The sequence below is a fragment of the Ranitomeya imitator genome, chromosome 3 (assembly GCF_032444005.1).
Source record: "Ranitomeya imitator isolate aRanImi1 chromosome 3, aRanImi1.pri, whole genome shotgun sequence".
In the NCBI taxonomy this organism is placed as follows: domain Eukaryota; kingdom Metazoa; phylum Chordata; class Amphibia; order Anura; family Dendrobatidae; genus Ranitomeya; species Ranitomeya imitator.
The window spans coordinates 713,848,305-713,867,411 of NC_091284.1; the positions used below are offsets into that span (position 1 = coordinate 713,848,305).

General features: G+C 43.9%; 1 protein-coding gene across 1 annotated transcript in view; it reads left to right on the plus strand.

Annotated features, from left to right (window-relative positions):
• Positions 1-1,090: 1,090 nt before the first annotated feature.
• The window catches only part of RAPGEF3 (Rap guanine nucleotide exchange factor 3), a 158,440-nt gene continuing 140,423 nt past the window's right edge, over positions 1,091-19,107 (plus strand). The window contains exons 1-2 of the mRNA XM_069758690.1: positions 1,091-1,321; positions 1,482-2,142. Coding sequence (XP_069614791.1) covers positions 1,978-2,142 — 165 coding nt within the window. The 5' untranslated portion in view covers positions 1,091-1,321; positions 1,482-1,977. The remainder of the gene's footprint in view (positions 1,322-1,481; positions 2,143-19,107) is intronic.

Genomic DNA, 19,107 nt, shown 5'->3' on the forward strand with positions numbered 1-19,107 from the left:
GTTTTTATGCAAATTTTGTGCGGATTTGCCGCGGAATTGATGCAGATTTTGAGCAGTTTTTGCCACTGCGGATTTCTATCAAGGAGGGGTGCAGAAACGCTGCAGATCCGCACAAAAGAAGTGACATGCACTGCTTTTAAATCTTCAGCAATTCCGCACTGATTTTTCCGCACCATGTGCACAATTGTTTTTTTTACCCATTGATTTACATTGTACTGTAAATCACAGTGCGGATCTGCAGCGTTTCTGCGTGGAAAAATCCGCTGCGGATCCGCAGCAAATCCGCATCGTGTGCACACAGCCATAGACTTGAATAGACGAGTCCCATCCGAAATACGGGAGAGATTACTGCATGCTGTGACTTTTTTTTCACACTGATGTTTGGCCAGCTGAAAAAGAAAAAAAAAAGAAAACAACAAAATATATATATATATATATATATATATATATATATATATATATATATATATATATATATATATATACATTCAAAAAAGAGGGCAGCACTCCATATTCTGTGAGATAATGTGTAGGTGTTTATTCAAGCCCACATCTCCTTGCAATGTTTCGGCTCCAAATGAGCCTTTCTCAGCTTGAGAAAGGCTCATTTGGAGCCGAAACGTTGCAAGGAGATGTGGGCTTGAATAAACACCTACACATTATCTCACAGAATATGGAGTGCTGCCCTCTTTTTTGAATGCATATGGACTGGTAATCGGTGGACGGGTTGTCTGGGCTTTGCACCCGAAGATAAGTATAGGATTTGTGCTGTTCCATTTTTTTCTATTATATATATATATATATATGAATATGAAAAACGCACCTCTGAACGAGTCCTTAGGGCCATTATCCTAATTCTGCTTTGCAACATAAATCATAAATGAAACCTTCTATTTTATATTCTGGTTGAACAGCAATGACATTGATAAAACCATTTCTATTCCTTAGAGCACAGTCTCAGTGTGGCTTCTGCTTTTTTATCTTCTACCTCCCACAATCTGCCTCCATTCCCCAGCACTTGTGCTTTATCTCCCTCCCAGCTCATGTCCCTCCTTTTTTCTGCTTTCTTGGGAGTGTTCATGTCTTCTCAGAGTCTTAGGTGACTTGCCAAGTGTTTGTGTGGTTGTAGCAGTGAGCTGAGCACCAGACACTGCTTCCTCTCCACTGCTCTCATTGTCACACCAGCTCTCCTCGGACTGAATGTCATTACCTGGACATAAGGGACCAAGAACATTTCACACCTGTTCCTACAGAAGAGACCGATTACTTCTCTGGTAACCTGCCTGACTGCTTCTATACAGGTGCCCCAGGCTTTGTTGTGGTAGGTGCACGCTTTTAAGAAGTTTGTATAGCAACAAACTGTAGTTAATCTGGAAAGTGAAAGAGTTAAATCATGTAGACCTAAACCTAAGCCTTACGGAGTCATCTATATGTTTATGGAAAGAGAAGTCTTACAACAGGTTTAACATTTTATGTTTTAGGGCATCTTCACATAAGACAGCTCCTGTGCTAAGGGAAGAGAGACACTTCAAGACCTGGTTGACAAGTTTGAGGAACAGATTCCATGAGGGTTGAGTCCAGACTCTATATCAGAACTTTGGGAAGAAGATGGAATTTCTGAACACAATCTCCAAAAAATGTACAACAGGAACTTATAACTAAACCCATCTTCAAGGCAACAGTAATATAATTTCTGTCATTTACTACTTACAAAACCTTCTCCGTTGGATGTGAACTTTTGGCATGCCATGTCCACCTTGCATGAAGATGATCAGATATCTTCTGCACCCTCCAGGAACTAACATTCCACTCCTTATACATGTTATTTTAACCTAATCCTATTGGTTTAGCTGTGTCAAATTCAATTTTCCGTCCAAAGAAAACAACATTTAAATAAGTCAACGTGGAGGCTTCAAGGATTTGGAGGAACATTAAGGTGCTGGCATACTGAAGACAGGGAAATAAGGCGATTGTCTCATGATTGACTTGACCACGGGGGTCTCGTTGGTTCCACATCAGATTTTACATTTATGTGACATGAGGCACAGGAGCAAGATGCATTTTTTCAGGAGTGCTTCCTACGAGATTCAAGTGGACCAGAAAACGGAGGTCATTGCCAGCAGCATACAAGGGATCAGATGGGTATGTATGTTTTCTGTGGCCATTGAAATGTTTGCCGTGAGATTTAGTGTCCCTGGATAATCGGTCGTCATAATAAGACGCGTATTTGCTAATTGTTATCCTTCATTGTACCACAGCTACACCTTCATTATGTGCTTTGGTTTGGTCTATATCAGGAAAGTACAATTATGATTTGTTTTCCAAGAATGCAACAGATTATTCGTTCATGTCAGATCATGTTGTGGTGACATTTCTACACAGCATATGATTGATATGCCAGTAATGTCTGAAACTTGAAACTTTTTTTTTTATTCACTGGGCAATGTGCTTTAAAAAAAGAATTGTTTCCGAGAACAATGTACGTTGTAATGGTATCTTTCCGGATACGCTGTATTTTCCTTAATACTAAAAGCTAATATGAAACAGCAACTAAAGGGAACCTCCTGGTGTCTAATCTACCTGCACCATGTTAGACAACAGGATATGAGCAAACTGATATATAGTTTTGTGAAAAGCAAATCAGAAGAGCCTGCATTTTACTCATTTAAAGGGGTTGTACGGGACTTTAATATAGATGGCCTATCCTTAGGATAGGTCATCAATATCTGATCAGTAAGGGTGTAACACCCGGCACCCCCACCGATCAGCTGTTCTCGATGCCGGCAGCAGCTAAGTATGCTCAATTGTGGAGTGGAATTACAGAGTTCCATCAACTGCATAGTGGCCAGGGCCGGGTACTGCACATCCGCCCTCTATTGATTTGAATAAGGGGACGAATTTGCAGTACCCAGCTGTGGCCACTAGACCGTTGATAGAGCTGTGAGGCTCCACAACCAAGCACATCCGGCTGCCACTGGCACAGCTGATCATCTTGCTCTTCCAGTGATCAGATATTGATAACCTATGCTAAGGCTGGGCCATCAATATAGAAGTAATGTGCAACCCCTTTGAAATCTATGCTCATTCTGGGTTTGGGTCCAGTGGGCGGTTCTCATAAGTGATAGACAGTTCTGTGTAAGCATGCACAGACACAGCTCTCAATCACTGACCACCATGAACCTGAATATTTTCCCACAAATCTATATACCGTATATGAATCTGCACGGTAACGTTCTTTTGACCGATCAGACTGAATATTCAATATGCCAGATTCCATTTAGCCTCAATTTCTCACTGACCACCTCTGACAAGTACAGTAAGCTCATATATGATTATTTATTTTCAAGGATCATCATACTGAGTTAGCCTACAGGGATAAGAAGGCAAAAAATGTTTTTACATTGTCCATGAGGGAGACATAGATAGAGGTTGATGAGATATTGGTGTTGGACATGGATTTTCATTTTCTGGCACTACACAGAAATGCTGTATCAGACCGGTACAGCTCGATATGACCCAAGGTCCGGAGGTGTAGTGGAGGTGGGACCTTATTTCCCCTAACCTAAAGGTACCTTCACACATAACGATATCGTTAACGATATCGTTGCTTTTGGTGACGTTGCAACGATATCGTTAAGGAAATCGCTATGTGTGACAGCGACCAATGATCAGGCCCCTGCTGGGAGATCGTTGGTCGCTGAACAAAGTCCAGAACTTTATTTCGTCGCTGGATCTCCTGCTGACATCGCTGGATCGGCGTGTGTGACACCGATCCAGCGATGTCTTCACTGGTAACCAGGGTAAACATCGGGTAACTAAGCGCAGGGCCGCGCTTAGTAACCCGATGTTTACCCTGGTTACCATCCTAAAAGTAAAAAAAACAAACACTACATACTTACCTACCGCTGTCTGTCCCCGGCGCTGTGCTCTGCACTCCTCCTGTACTGGCTGTGAGCGTCGGTCAGCCGGAAAGCAGAGCGGTGACGTCACCGCTCTGCTTTCCGGCCGCTGTGCTCACAGCCAGTACAGGAGGAGTGCAGAGAAGCTGAGCGCCGAGGACAGACAGCGTTAGGTAAGTATGTAGTGTTTGTTTTTTTTACTTTTAGGATGGTAACCAGTGTAAACATCGGGTTACTAAGCGCGGCCCTGCACTTAGTTACCCGATGTTTACCCTGGTTACCGGCATCGTTGGTCGCTGGAGAGCGGTCTGTGTGACAGCTCTCCAGCGACCAAACAGCGACGCTGCAGCGATCCGGATCGTTGTCGGTATCGCTGCAGCGTCGCTTAATGTGAAGGGGCCTTAAGTGTGTCTCTGTATGAAGCTAGAGGCATCTGAAGATCAAGTCTGAGCAGATATATGGATCAGATAAGTTGTGTGCATAAGGCCAAAGGCTTTGTTAAAAGGGTATTCCTAAAAATAATAAACTATCTATAGATTAGGGGTAATTTATTGATATCTGGGACCCCCTATAATCTCATGAACACTGGAATCCAGTGTAGACCCCGTTTTGAATGAATCGGACATGCCCATGTCCGACTTCTGCTCCATTCATTATCTAAGAAACTGAGAGAAGTAGTCGAGTACAGTGCTCTGCTCCTCTATCGGGCTCACTGAGGGTCCCAGCAGGCAGACCTCCAGTGATCGGTAAGGTATTTCCTTTCCAATGGACAGGGGATAACTTGCAATCTTGGGAATAACCCTCTAACTGAAACTCAATTTGCAACAATAGAGACACACCTCATTCCATAGGTAGTAATAGCAAAGATTTACAGATTATCACTCACGAATACTAGTTATCACTCATGTAAAATTAGATTCCCACTCTTAAAGGGATTTTTTAGACTTTACAAAAAAAACATTTTAATTGTGATAGCTTAATTTAAAAAATCCCATTTTTACCTTTTCATCAACCACCATACCACTTCTCCCCCCATATACTGAATCTGTAACATGCTTTATCAGGACATGATCGCTCCAGTCCACTGCTGATTGCAGAGGTCACATATTGCCTACTGAGGCCACTGCCTCTCTGATATGTCACAGCTATGCCACTCCTGCGCTCTTGCTAGTCACTTTTTAATCTCATGATGTCCTACACCTAATGGGAATGAAGATAAAGAGAATTTGTGAGTATCTCCCACGCTGCCGTGTATAGAAGACGTCTATTTTCAAAGGTTTATTTAACATGCGGTTTCAAAGTGACAGATACTTCTTCAGGAAGACAACCACATCATTTTTTTGATTTTTGGTTGTCGTCCTGAAGAAGAAGCATATGTGGCTTCAAAACGCGTTGAATAAAACCGCAAGTTAACTAAACCTTTGAAAATAGACATCTTCTATACACGGCAGCGAAGGATGTCCCCAAATTGTCCTTATCTTCATTCCCATCGGTATGACAGCCCGTGGATCCGCAGCAGCTGCACATTGATTTAAAAATCATAGAGCAGATTAGCACAATCTGATAAAGATCATTTTGATTTGTCTGCGATATTTTCTCCCTAGTGTTTTTTTGATAGACCTAATGGAAAAGAGAGGAATTAGCTGGGTAGAAAGGCAAAATGAGCAATAGTAAGTGCACAGTGCTATATAATATGACGACTGCAATAGAATAAGAGGATAACAACTTTGATGCGTGTGCTTCTTTTTAATGTGGAACAATAATGTACAATACCCCCTGACATACTTTATTCTGCTTCTTCCCGGCTGTAGCTGAGTTTTATTGATTCATATATGTTTAAATAATTCCTGTGATGACTTTCTGTTTGGCATGTGCACATACGTAACACACATTCCTAAATATATAGTATCATATAATTTATCAAGTTTTGACCCAGTTCTGTGATTTCTAATGATAGAGGTTATTCTATAAACTCATCACATGATTATATACCACCCTTTACTTACAGGATAGCCAAACTACAGGTATTTCTTCATTTAACCTAGTTTTTTCTCCCCCTCCATTATCGTCTACTCTATGAACACGTGTCAAGAACCTGACATAGGACATTTCTAAATAATTGATCACATATTTTGTAGATCACAACTTAATAAAATGCTTCTAACAATTTCCACATCTCTGATTGCAGTCTGTAAAATGAAACCATTTTTGGAAGCTGAACTAGAGCTGCTCAATTAGGATTTCTTGTAATTTATCAGTCTATCGCCTTGTGCGGATGGCCATATTTTTGGTCTGGCAAAACATCGTATCACACTCGGACCAATGTTATTCTATGGGGCCGTATACATGTCTGATTTCTCCTTTGGACCTAGTCGGTCTGTTAAATAAAGTGCACCATGCCCGAGTTTGATCTGATATTTGGTTCACACTCCACCATACAAGTCAATGAGTCCATGGAAACCATCGGACTGACACAATGGAGAAATTTTCTCAATGACAGCAAGTAAATAATATTGATATATTATATGATGATTTGGCTTTATTTATACAACTATAGACAAACCCTTACATCTGGGCCATAGTAATCTGGTTCTTATTTCCCTATGTACTTATAACATGTTCTGACGGTCCAGGCCACACATCTTGCAGTGGTATTAGGAAGCTTGGCACTTCAAGTATCAATGTTTATAAGAAAATGCTTGATGGAGGTGCCGGTTGTCAGACCCCCAATTATATTAATCACCTATCCTATGTGTTATGAACTGGTGATTCAGAACCACAATGGACCTAGTGGTTAAGAGCACACAAAGTGACCTGATAGTTACTTATAACATAGGACGAGCTCTGACACGTGGGAACTCTGCTGACCGCAATCCCTAATCCTATCATACCACACTAGAGGTAGCCGTGGAGCGCTCCTGACCAGACCTAGGCGCCTCGGGCACAGCCTGAGAAACTAGCTAGCCCTGAAGATAGAAAAATAAGCCTACCTTGCCTCAGAGAAATTCCCCAAAGGAAAAGGCAGCCCCCCACATATAATGACTGTGAGTAAAGATGAAAATACAAACACAGAGATGAAATAGATTTTAGCAAAGTGAGGCCCTACTTACTGAATAGACCGAGGATAGGAAAGATAGCTTTGCGGTCAGCACAAAAACCTACAAACAACCACGCAGAGGGCGCAAAAAGACCCTCCGCACCGACTAACGGTACGGAGGTGCTCCCTCTGCGTCTCAGAGCTTCCAGCAAGCAAGAAAAACCAATACAGCAAGCTGGACAGAAAAAATAGCAAACAAAAGTAACACCAGCAAAACTTAGCTTATGCAGGGCAGACAGGCCACAAGAACGATCCAGGAGAGAGCAAGACCAATACTGGAACATTGACTGGAGGCAAGGAAAAAAGAACTAGGTGGAGTTAAATAGAGCAGCACCTAACGACTTAACCTCGTCAGTTGAGGAAGGAAACTCAGAAGCCGCAGCCCCACTCACATCCACCAGAGGAAGCTCATAGACAGAACCAGCCGAAGTACCACTCATGACCACAGGAGGGAGCTTGACCACAGAATTCACAACACCTATGGTCCTAAGTCTTATATGTTGGACTACCCCTTTTATTGATATAGTGAACAGCATTTGTTGAAACTTGTGAATGATAATATGTTTGCTTTGATTTGGACACAACACAAGTTACAGTGGTGTAACAAGTTCATCTTGGGGCCGTAGGACAAAATTTATAGTGTGGCTAACTTGTAAATGACCACCATCAGCAGCAAAGTGAGTTCAAAATGAGAAAAGCAGAGATTATTTTGGTCTTCCTCCCAGTCTTGCTCTCTCCTAATTGACTTTTCTTCCTTTCCCATATCTCCCATACTTCTGCATTCACCTTTTATCTGCCCAAACATTACCTAACCGCACGTTACTTGTATAAAGAGGTAGCTGTTCTTCACATCTCCTACCCTGGTCCTTATACACAGCACAAGCTACCACTCCATGTCAATCTACTATTTCTAAGTTAAGAACAAAACCCAATGATATTTTTCACATAAATATTTTTACAAAATGTATGAAATGCTGGTAGCTGTGGTCCTCTGGACAATAACAATTTACAGACAACTCTTAATGTGAGGTTCAGTAGAACATCTTGGACACTGGTGATTCAGTGAGTTATTTTGTTGCTGACAGATCGCAGTGTTTCACTGTTTAAGCAGTTCTGTCATCAATTAACTTTTAATCTGTTATCCAGTAAAAATAAAAAAAAGGTTTTATACATACGTTCCTGTTTGTTTTGTGTCTGCATAAAAACATCTACCGTATGTGATTATCCTTTTTTCTTCCCCTTGCACTCCTCATGTCCATCTTTTTTTATCCATGTGTTATTAGTTTTTCTCTTAGGCTAAAAATAAAGAGGGGTTACCGAAACATCTCCTTGGTGAAAACGTTTAAAACGTGGATGCCGTCGATTTGCTGTTTGTTTCTTTTTCCACTAAAGAATTGATTTGAATGGATGAGTTAGTCTGCATATTGGAACAAATGTGAAATATTGATCCACAAAAAGTATATTGTGACCATGTGCTGTCAATGGGAAGCACAGACAGCACAGAGTCAAAAATCTCTGATGTCCAAATAAGACTTTAAAAGAACCGAGTGCAGAAATTCCTAAATGAGTTCCTAATTGAGCTTGTGAGGCACTGATCTCCAGCCATCAAGTGACTTATGCCAAGTGCTGCCCGTACAGAGATCTGCATAGGGTCCCACTGGGTGATTTCCCTGTTCCCCTATGGGCCAGTCCGCGCCTGACTACAGTCTCCGGCTGGCGTTTTCAAGCTGTGATTTCTCTGAAGTGGTGCAACTGGGATCTGTTTCATGCAGCCTGTGATTTGGACAGCATGGACAGGATCCTTTTAAAACTCCAAAACTAAATATTCAGAATAACGAAGAATCATTTTCACTTTGCAGTTGTTATGTGGTGCGGGTTGGTTAATCTTGCTAAGCAAAAAGATATGATGCCAGACTATGGCACAATCTAAGAAACTGGAGAGGAGACAAAGATCAAATAGGGTCTTATCAGGGTAATACTATAGAAAGATATGCGTGATAACTCTCACCTTGGTGGGTTGTGAGCACCCAACTAGTTATAAGGCTTGAGTCTGAATCTATGTTCTAAAAAGAACAACGAAAATCATTGTATAAATAAGAGCGTTCAAACTCCTAAGCAGTACTGTACATTCTCTATATACAGTACTTTATATATCCTCTACCTACCATACACCTCCTATATTCTCTGTATACAAAATCATTAATTAGAAATGTGCAACTAAAGTATGGAAACCAACTCTGATAAGCAAAAAAAAAATCTCAGTTCTTACACACAATTACATTATTCACCATTGCTTGTGGGTTTGTGTCAACAGTATTTCTAGTAGCAGTGAAATAATGCCATTATATTTATGAAGCAGGATCATCAGAAAAAATAATAATGTGATAAATTCCTCCAATAGGGCAGATTAGATATGGTGCATGGAGATGTAGGACAGGGAAGAAGTGCATGGAGATGTAGGACAGGGAAGAAGCGCATGGAGATGAGGACAGGGAAGACGTGCATGGATATGTAGGAAAGGGAAGAAATGCATGGAGATGTAGGACAGGGAAGAAGTGTATAGAGATGTAGGACAGAGAACAAGTGCATGAAGATGTAGGACAAGGAAGAAGTGCATGGAGATGAGGACAGGGAAGAAGTGCATGGAGATGTAGGACAGGGAAGAAGTGTATGGAGATGTAGGAAAGAGAACAAGTGAATGGAGATGTAGGACAGAGAAGAAGTGCATGGAGATGTAGGACAGGGAAGAAGTGCATGGAGATGTAGGACAGGGAAGAAGTGAATGGATATGTACGCCAGGGAAGAAGTGCATGGAGATGTAGGACAGAAAAGAAGCACATGGAGATGTAGGACAAGGAAGAAGTGCATGGAGATGAGGACAGGGAAGACGTGCATTGATATGTAGGACAGGGAAGATGCATGGAGATGAGGACAGGGAAGAAGTGAATGGATATGTACGCCAGGGAAGAAGTGCATGGAGATGTAGGACAGAAAAGAAGCACATGGAGATGTAGGACACGGAAGAAGTGCATGGAGATGAGGACAGGGAAGACGTGCATTGATATGTAGGACAGGGAAGATGCATGGAGATGAGGACAGGGAAGAAGTGCATGGAGATGTAGGACAGAGAAGAAGTGCATGGAGATGTAGGACAGGGAAGAAGTGTATGGAGATGTAGGAAAGAGAACAAGTGAATGGAGATGTAGGACAGAGAAAAAGTGCATGGAGATGTAGGACAGGGAAGAAGTGCATGGAGATGTAGGACATGGAAGAAGTGAATGGATATGTACGCCAGGGAAGAAGCACATGAAGATGTAGGACAAGGAAGAAGTGCATGGAGATGAGGACAGGGAAGAAGTGCATGGAGATGTAGGACAGGGAAGAAGTGAATGGATATGTACGCCAGGGAAGAAGTGCATGGAGATGTAGGACAGAAAAGAAGCACATGGAGATGTAGGACACGGAAGAAGTGCATGGAGATGAGGACAGGGAAGACGTGCATTGATATGTAGGACAGGGAAGATGCATGGAGATGAGGACAGGGAAGAAGTGCATGGAGATGTAGGACAGAGCAGAAGTGCATGGAGATGTAGGACAGGGAAGAAGTGTATGGAGATGTAGGAAAGAGAACAAGTGAATGGAGATGTAGGACAGAGAAAAAGTGCATGGAAATGTAGGACAGGGAAGAAGTGCATGGATATGTAGGACAGAGAAGAAGTGCATGGAGATGTAGGACAGGGAAGAAGTGCATGGAGATGTAGGACATGGAAGAAGTGAATGGATATGTACGCCAGGGAAGAAGCACATGGAGATGTAGGACAAGGAAGAAGTGCATGGAGATGAGGACAGGGAAGATGTGCATGGAGATGTAGGACAGGGAAGAAGTGCATGGAGATGTAGGACAGAGAAGAAGTGCATGGAGATGTAGGACAGGGAAGAAGTGCATGGATATGTAGGACAGTGAAGAAGTGCATGGAGATGTAGAACAGGGAAGAAGTGCATGGAGATGTAGGACAGGGAAGAAGTGCATGGAGATGTAGGACAGGGAAGAAGTGCATGGAGATGTAGGACAGGGAAGAAGTGCATGGAGATGTAGGACAGGGAAGACGTGGATAGAGATGTAGGACAGAAGAAGTGCATGGAGATGTAGGACAGGGAAGAAGTGCATGGAGATGTAGGACAGGGAAGACGTGGATGGAGATGTAGGACAGAAGAAGTGCATGATGATATAGGACAGAGAAGAACTGCATGGATATGTAGGACAGGGAAGAAGTGCATGGATAAGTAGGACTGGGTAGAAGTGCATGGAGATGTAGAATAGGGAAGAAGTGCATGGAGATGAGGACAGGGAAGATGTGCATGGATATGTAGGACAGGGAAGATGTGCATGGAGATGTAGGACAGGGAAGAAGTGCATGGAGATGTAGGACAGAGAAGAAGTGCATGGAGATGTAGAACAGGGAAGAAGTGCATGGATAAGTAGGACTGGGTAGAAGTGCATGGAGATGTAGAATAGGGAAGAAGTGCATGGAGATGAGGACAGGGAAGATGTGCATGGAGATGTAGGACAGGGAAGAAGTGCATGGAGATGTAGGACAGGGAAGAAGTGCATGGAGATGTAGGACAGGGAAGAAGTGCATGGAGATGTAGGACAGGGAAGAAGTGCATGGAGATGTAGGACAGGGAAGAAGTGCATGGAGATGTAGGACAGAAGAAGTGCATGGAGATGTAGGACAGGGAAGAAGTGCATGGAGATGTAGGACAGGGAAGACGTGGATGGAGATGTAGGACAGAAGAAGTGCATGATGATATAGGACAGAGAAGAACTGCATGGATATGTAGGACAGGGAAGAAGTGCATGGATAAGTAGGACTGGGTAGAAGTGCATGGAGATGTAGAATAGGGAAGAAGTGCATGGAGATATATGACAGGGAAGAAATCAATGGAGATGTAGGACAGGGAAAAAGTGTATGGATATGTAGGACAGGGAAGAAATGCATGGAGATGTAGGACATGGAAAAAGTGCATGGAGATGTAGGACAGGGAAGACGTGCATGGAGATGTAGAACAGGGAAGAAGTGCATGGAGATGTAGAATAGGGAAGAAGTGCATGGAGATATAGGGCAGGGAAGAAATCATTGGAGATGTAGGACAGGGAAGACGTGCATGGAGATGTAGGACAAGGAAGACGTGCATGGAGATGTAGGACAGGGAAGACGTGCATGGAGATGTAGAACAGGGAAGAAGTGCATGGAGATATAGGGCAGGGAAGAAATCATTGGAGATGTAGGACAGGGAAGACGTGCATGGAGATGTAGGACAGGGAAGAAGGGCATTAAATGTTAGCAAAGTGAAGATATTTTTGGAATTTCTCTGTTGCATTACGTTCTGTTGTAAATCTCAAGTCCTGTGTTTAATCTGATAAAGTAGCAGTCGGTGCTGGTTATATTTATATGGCATATGAGGTGATATAAAAGTCACGGGCTATGCTATGTGGCAATGTCAAATATTTGGAAGAGCATATTAATTGAAGAGTGAAGAGAGTTAAGAGTGTGTCAGCGTGGAAGGAGCTAGCAGAGTGGAAATATTTGTTCAAGGTGCTGCTGACGTTCATAGGTAAAGGAACCGTGACATAAGGAGCCAAACCAGGTAAATATTAAGCGCACAACACTTCTCTCCCCGTAACCACTGAGTCATGACGAGTCTCAGATCTCTGCTGTAATGTCATCACTGGGGCAAAGTTACTACAAAAATAGGACATAAATTCAAAAAAGTTCTAATAGGGTATTTGTAAATCAACCTATAAGAAATAGCTCCAAGTGCAGTGAGCTTGTGATCAACTAGAGCTTTGAGGCCCATGTTTGTAGGGCTGCAGGGGTTGCAGTATCGCTAAGGCTTTGGCCTCTCTTCTTCATAAGAGGATATGGTGTTATAAGTGGTGCTTGGTAGGTGGAAGGAGAGGTTAGTAATTTTACTTTAGGGCTCAGGAGCTTCATGATACATCTTTTCATGTGCCTGTCCTGACCTAAGGATCTTCTCGAATTTTGGTGGATCTGTCAGACTTTGCAAATACAGTAATTATTTACCTTGTTATGTCACTCCAGTGAAAACCTACCTAACTTCCTATTGCCCACATAATAGGTGATCATGGGGTCTTTATCCACTATGGCTGCCTGAGGGGGTCCAGCAATATGAAATATATTTTTCAAGCAAGGCAAATCTTATGATACATCTCATTTTGTTTTCAAGATCAGAAAATTGTTTCTTGGTATGCCAGTGACATTTTCATTTGCTTATAGGGGCCACATCTGCGAGAAGTATGGAAACCTTTTACTTGATAATACAGTGGAGCTGGACATCTACTTAAAGGAGCACTCCTCCTCCCATTAAAGTTTGTATCCTCTTAATTTATTGCAATTATATTATTATATAGCACTGTGCACTTACAATTGCTCATTTTGCCTTTCTACATTCTGCAAATTCTTCTCTTGTCCATTAGGACTATGACTTCACGGGTTCAAAAATAGACTATCTGAATCCTTCTAAGCTCTATGTAGTAACAAGAAACCCCTTTTCTCTGCATAAGTCATCACAGTAATAGTCCCTGCCATGGGGGAGGAGGGTGCTGCTGGGTCAGGAGTTGAAAAGAGGGATGAGCAGAGAAAAGAGAAACATTAACTGGCTATGAGGGCAAAATGAGCAATTGTAAGTATACAGTGTCATATAATATGATGATTGGAATATATTAAGAGGATAAAATCTTTGATGGTGCTTCTTTAATTGTTAAATTATTAAACAGTTGTGATTGATCTTGAGGTGCAAACCACTCCCTAGCCCCCTGGGTTCCTGCTTTCTTGAGGCAGAGTGGTGCTGAATGACTGACAGTTTGGACTTGTGGCATTATCACACGGCTACTGTGCACTCTGATACAGGTAACCGAGGCAAAGTATCAGGGGAGTACAGAAGCAATGAAGGTGGCCGGGCCCAGCCATCTAGCTATTTTCAGAGCAGTGCTTGCAAGCTCTATTGCAAAGAGTTTGTAAGCTCTTCACTCCTGGAATATGAGAGTAGTCACTGCTGCTAGACTGCAGCAGTGGATGGTAACCTAGGCAACAAGCTGTAAACAATAGAATTAAAAACCAATCCATCCTTGAGAGCAGAGAGGAAGTTTAATAAAAAAATAAATCACAATTCTGCTTACTTTTACAAGCATTTTGCAATTGTAAGCATTATATTGAGGAGAATTACCCTTTATGTGCCATACTTTATCACAGCTATTTGTTATGCTAATAACTAGGGTTGAGCGACTTTTACTTTTTGAGGGTCGAGTTGGGTTTCGCGAAACCCGACTATCTCTAAAGTCGAGTCGAGTGAAATCGGCCGATTATGGCGAAAAGTCGGGGATCGACCGAAACACGAAACCCAATGCAAAGTCAATGGGATTTTTTTATTTTTTTTATTTTTGTTTTATTTATTTCATTTTTTTCTCCCCCTCTCCCTCTCCCTCTCCTTCTCCTTCTCCCTCTCCCTCTCCCTCTCTCTCTCCCCTCCGTCCCTGAACAGAAAAGCTGTTCATTGCAACATTGCAAATCGCTACTGCGTACAATCGACAAGATGTCCACGCCCCTAAGACCTATGTCATCACTCTGCCCACGCTCCTTCATTGGCTGAAAAAATGGCGCCAAGCGCGTCATACGGAACGCGACTTTGGCGCGAAAGTCGCGTACCGCATGGCCGACCCCACACAGGGATCGTGTCGGGTTTCATGAAACCCGACTTTGCCAAAAGTCGGCAACTTTTGAAAATGAACGATCCGTTTCACTCAACCCTACTAATAACACATTAAGGCAGAAAAACAGTAAAGAGGAAGCTGTTCACAAGAGCTTACACTCCTACGATTGAGAGGTTACATTAACAGAAGTGGGTCAACAAGCTAACTGCAGAGGAACTGTGGGAGGTAATCCAGTGGTCACATTCTTCAGTTTGCAGATTTATATCTCTTTCACATACTTTATAAATTTTTTATTCAAGATTATTGTTAAGATAATAAAGAAAATGATCCTATGTGGGAGAACTTGTTAAAAAATAGGATAAAAGTATAATTCTACAAGAGTATTTGGGAATTTGCCAAAAATATGTACGGTAAGACATTATGACAGATTTTGTGTGGTTCCTGTTGTCGTTCAGCCCATGTTCAAAATTCGCTGTGCATTTCAAGACTTGATTTCGTAGTATGATAATTAGTTCCCATGCTTTTGTTTTTTTTAATAATGCAGCAGTCTCTCCTATTGTGGCCAGAGTGCAATGGAATCCTAATGCAATGGAGTTGGACCTGTCGGCCCAAACTGACAGTATACACATCGCTTTGTAGGGAATATTGCCCCTATAAAAGTCTTATCATTAGTGTTCTCATCACTGTCTTCTTTCCAGAGATACTGAGGTATGCTAGCTAGATTGCTCAGTGCACCCTTGGTGTGGCCAAGAGTCTCAGGGCACAGTTTCACTCTCTGGTTTTGCCTCTCTCGTTGGGTAAAGGTACCGTCACACTAAGCGACGCTGCAGCGATACCGACAACGATCCGGATCGCTGCAGCGTCGCTGTTTGGTCGCTGGAGAGCTGTCACACAGACAGCTCTCCAGCGACCAACGATCCCGAGGTCCCCGGTAACCAGGGTAAACATCGGGTAACTAAGCGCAGGGCCGCGCTTAGTAACCCGATGTTTACCCTGGTTACCATCCTAAAAGTAAAAAAACAAACGCTTCATACTTACCTACCGCTGTCTGTCCTCGGCGCTGTGCTTCTCTGCTCTGGCTGTGAGCGCCGGGCAGCCGGAAAGCAGAGCGGTGACGTCACCGCTCTGCTTTCCGGCCGCTGTGCTCACAGTGAGTGCAGGAAAGCACAGCGCCGGGGACAGACAGCGGAAGGTAAGTATGAAGCGTTTGTTTTTTTTACTTTTAGGATGGTAACCAGGGTAAACATCGGGTTACTAAGCGCGGCCCTGCGCTTAGTAACCCGATGTTTACCCTGGTTACTAGCGAAGACATCGCTGAATCGGTGTCACACACGCCGATTCAGCGATGTCTGCGGGGAGTCCAGCGACTAAACAAAGTTCTGGACTTTCTTCCCCGACCAGCGATATCACAGCAGGATCCAGATCGCTGCTGCCTGTCACACTGGACGATATCGCTAGCCAGGACGCTGCAACGTCACGGATCGCTAGCGATGTCGTCTAGTGTGACGGTACCTTAACAATGCCGTCTTGCCTGAGCTTTCTCCAGAGACTGTGCTTGCTCTAGGTAGGCCAGCGCTGTCAATCATCAGCCAGGGAGGTGGAGCCATGCAAGACTAGTGGGTGGGGCAGTGCACTGAGAATTTATGCCACACTGACAGTGCGCCAAGCTCCCTTATTAGCATATTTAAATGGAACCTGACAGCTGATACATGCTGCCTTATGCACAGTCAGCATGTATCAGAAACTGGCTGCATGATTTCAACCATATATGTTTAACTTTGAAATGCTGTGGTAGTTCAGAGAAAATGTAATAGCCACTGCGGACCGAGTCGTACGGGGGCTAGATGGATAGGAAGGTCCCTGGTGGCTCTGCCCACCCACTCCCTTTAAGTGACAGGCTTCTCCCTATAGATGCATGCAGGAAGAAACTTGCCACTCCATGGCAGTGGGCAGGGGGAAGATGTCGGGGCCTGCCTGTCGACTTTTAAAGTATGTTTCTCCCTCTAATGCTAGTGTGAATGGTGCTGGTGTCATGACCGCGTATGGCCAATAAAGGATCCTTTCCGTAAAGCATCCCCCACCCCCAACTACCTTGCCCCTCTTAACCCCTCCATCTATTACCCAGGAAAACACACCACCACGTTAATTTCTTTTTGGATAATTTGGCCACAGCGGCCATTTTATTAACAAACAAATACATAAATAACAACATGTAAACAGTAAATATATAAAACCTCGAGGGGGGGGCTCTTGGAGCTAAAAAATCTGGCTCATAATAGGCAGAGAGCCTACCCAAAATTTTTACAAAAAACACGTATTTACCCTCAGCCGTAACCACCAGCTCGAGGGCACCATGTAACCCATTTCGGGCAAACCAACCACAAAGCTCCCGAGGTAAACACCCCGTCCAGAGCCCGTACCAAAAGCCAGATCAACCCTATCAGCATCATCACCAACTCCAAGAACCCCACCCCCCGCCAACGCCACTGTGACAATAATACAGAATGCTTGCCTTCAATAAATCAACAGAAAAGAAATATAATTCAAAAGACCCCTTTTTTTTTTTTTTTTTTTTTTTTTTTACCTTAAGAATTGACGAACTCGCCGATCTTGCCTAAAGCTACGTTGCCTCATAGAACCGCTAAAACAGGGAGGGTGGGAGGGACTCACTTCGCCCGTCTAAGGTAACTGATCTCCCCTTTTCCCGCACTTTCCCAAGCCCCCACCTCCCTTTTTGCATAAATCCCCACCCCAAATCCTACTCTTCCAATCCCCGGGCTCCTTTACTCAATAACACCTTTATTTTTTAAAAGAAAACCTACTGCACTGCTCCCATGGCAACGCAGTCATGTGGGGGCCTCCTTTTAGCTGCGCCCCATACAGCCCCCCCTCTTGACCGCGTATGGCCAATAAAGGATCCTTTCCGTAAAGCATCCCCCACCCCCAACTACCTTGCCCCTCTTAACCCCTCCATCTATTACCCAGGAAAACACACCACCACGTTAATTTCTTTTTGGATAATTTGGCCACAGCGGCCATTTTATTAACAAACAAATACATAAATAACAACATGTAAACAGTAAATATATAAAACCTCGAGGGGGGGGCTCTTGGAGCTAAAAAATCTGGCTCATAATAGGCAGAGAGCCTACCCAAAATTTTTACAAAAAACACGTATTTACCCTCAGCCGTAACCACCAGCTCGAGGGCACCATGTAACCCTTTTCGGGCAAACCAACCACAAAGCTCCCGAGGTAAACACCCCGTCCAGAGCCCGTACCAAAAGCCAGATCAACCCTATCAGCATCATCACCAACTCCAAGAACCCCACCCCCCGCCACACACGAACAGCCCTGACCACCTCAGGCTCGTGAGTGCCCCACCACCGCCAAAGCTCTTTCAACTCCTTCCTGTAGACCGAGCGCCCATAAATCCATCCCGATCTCGTTAAGATGCACTCCATCATCCCTCCAAAAATTACCGACCCCGGCCTCCAGCTCGAAATGCCTCACGGCAATACCCCCATTCCGGGACACAAAACTCGCCACCATCCTGTTCAATTTTACCCTGGCTCTGTTAATCCCTTTATGGGAACGGGCCTCCCGCCACGTCTTCCGCGGCACAATGTCTGACCACACAGTCAGCATACCGGGAAAAGATACCCACAGCCTCAACAAGTCATAACGGATATCCCGAATGAGTTCCCTCACGGGTTTTGCCCCCAAATCATTACCCCCCAAGTGAACCACTAAAATATCCGGAGGGCGATCCAGACGGGCGGCGCGGGAGAATTCCGGCAAAAAACTACGCCACGACATACCACGAGTCCCCATCCAACGGATGATCACTGCCTCTCGGCCGAAACCCAGTTGCCTACCATTCGCGCGCGCATCGGCCCGGAGGGCGCCCCAATAAACGAAAGAGTGTCCGACAATCCACGCCAAAAGAGGGGTACGACCTGAAAAACACAACCATAATTAACAATCCGCAAAGACGTCCCTCTTCACCCCGCATTGTTGATTTAATGCCGCACATAAGACAGGTAACGATTAGAACTCCATCTGCCTATTTTCTTGATCACCTCCGGCCCAAGGCCCAAACCATCGGCCTCAGATGCGGCCCCAATCCTAAAAGAATGCGAGCCGAAATTTTCCGGGTTAACACCCAGCAAACCCAAGCCCTTCTTCAAAATGGCTACAAACTGGAAACGTGACAAGAAATCCCCCTCTTGGTGTTGCAACAGAGGGCCTGACCTGACTGATGACAAATTCCAATATGCCTCTAAGCAGCGTTGCGGACACATCCCGCTACCCGCCACCCTTCCTAGCACTACTTTCTTTCCCCTACCTAGCTGATCCGTCTTTGAACGCCTTATCCAA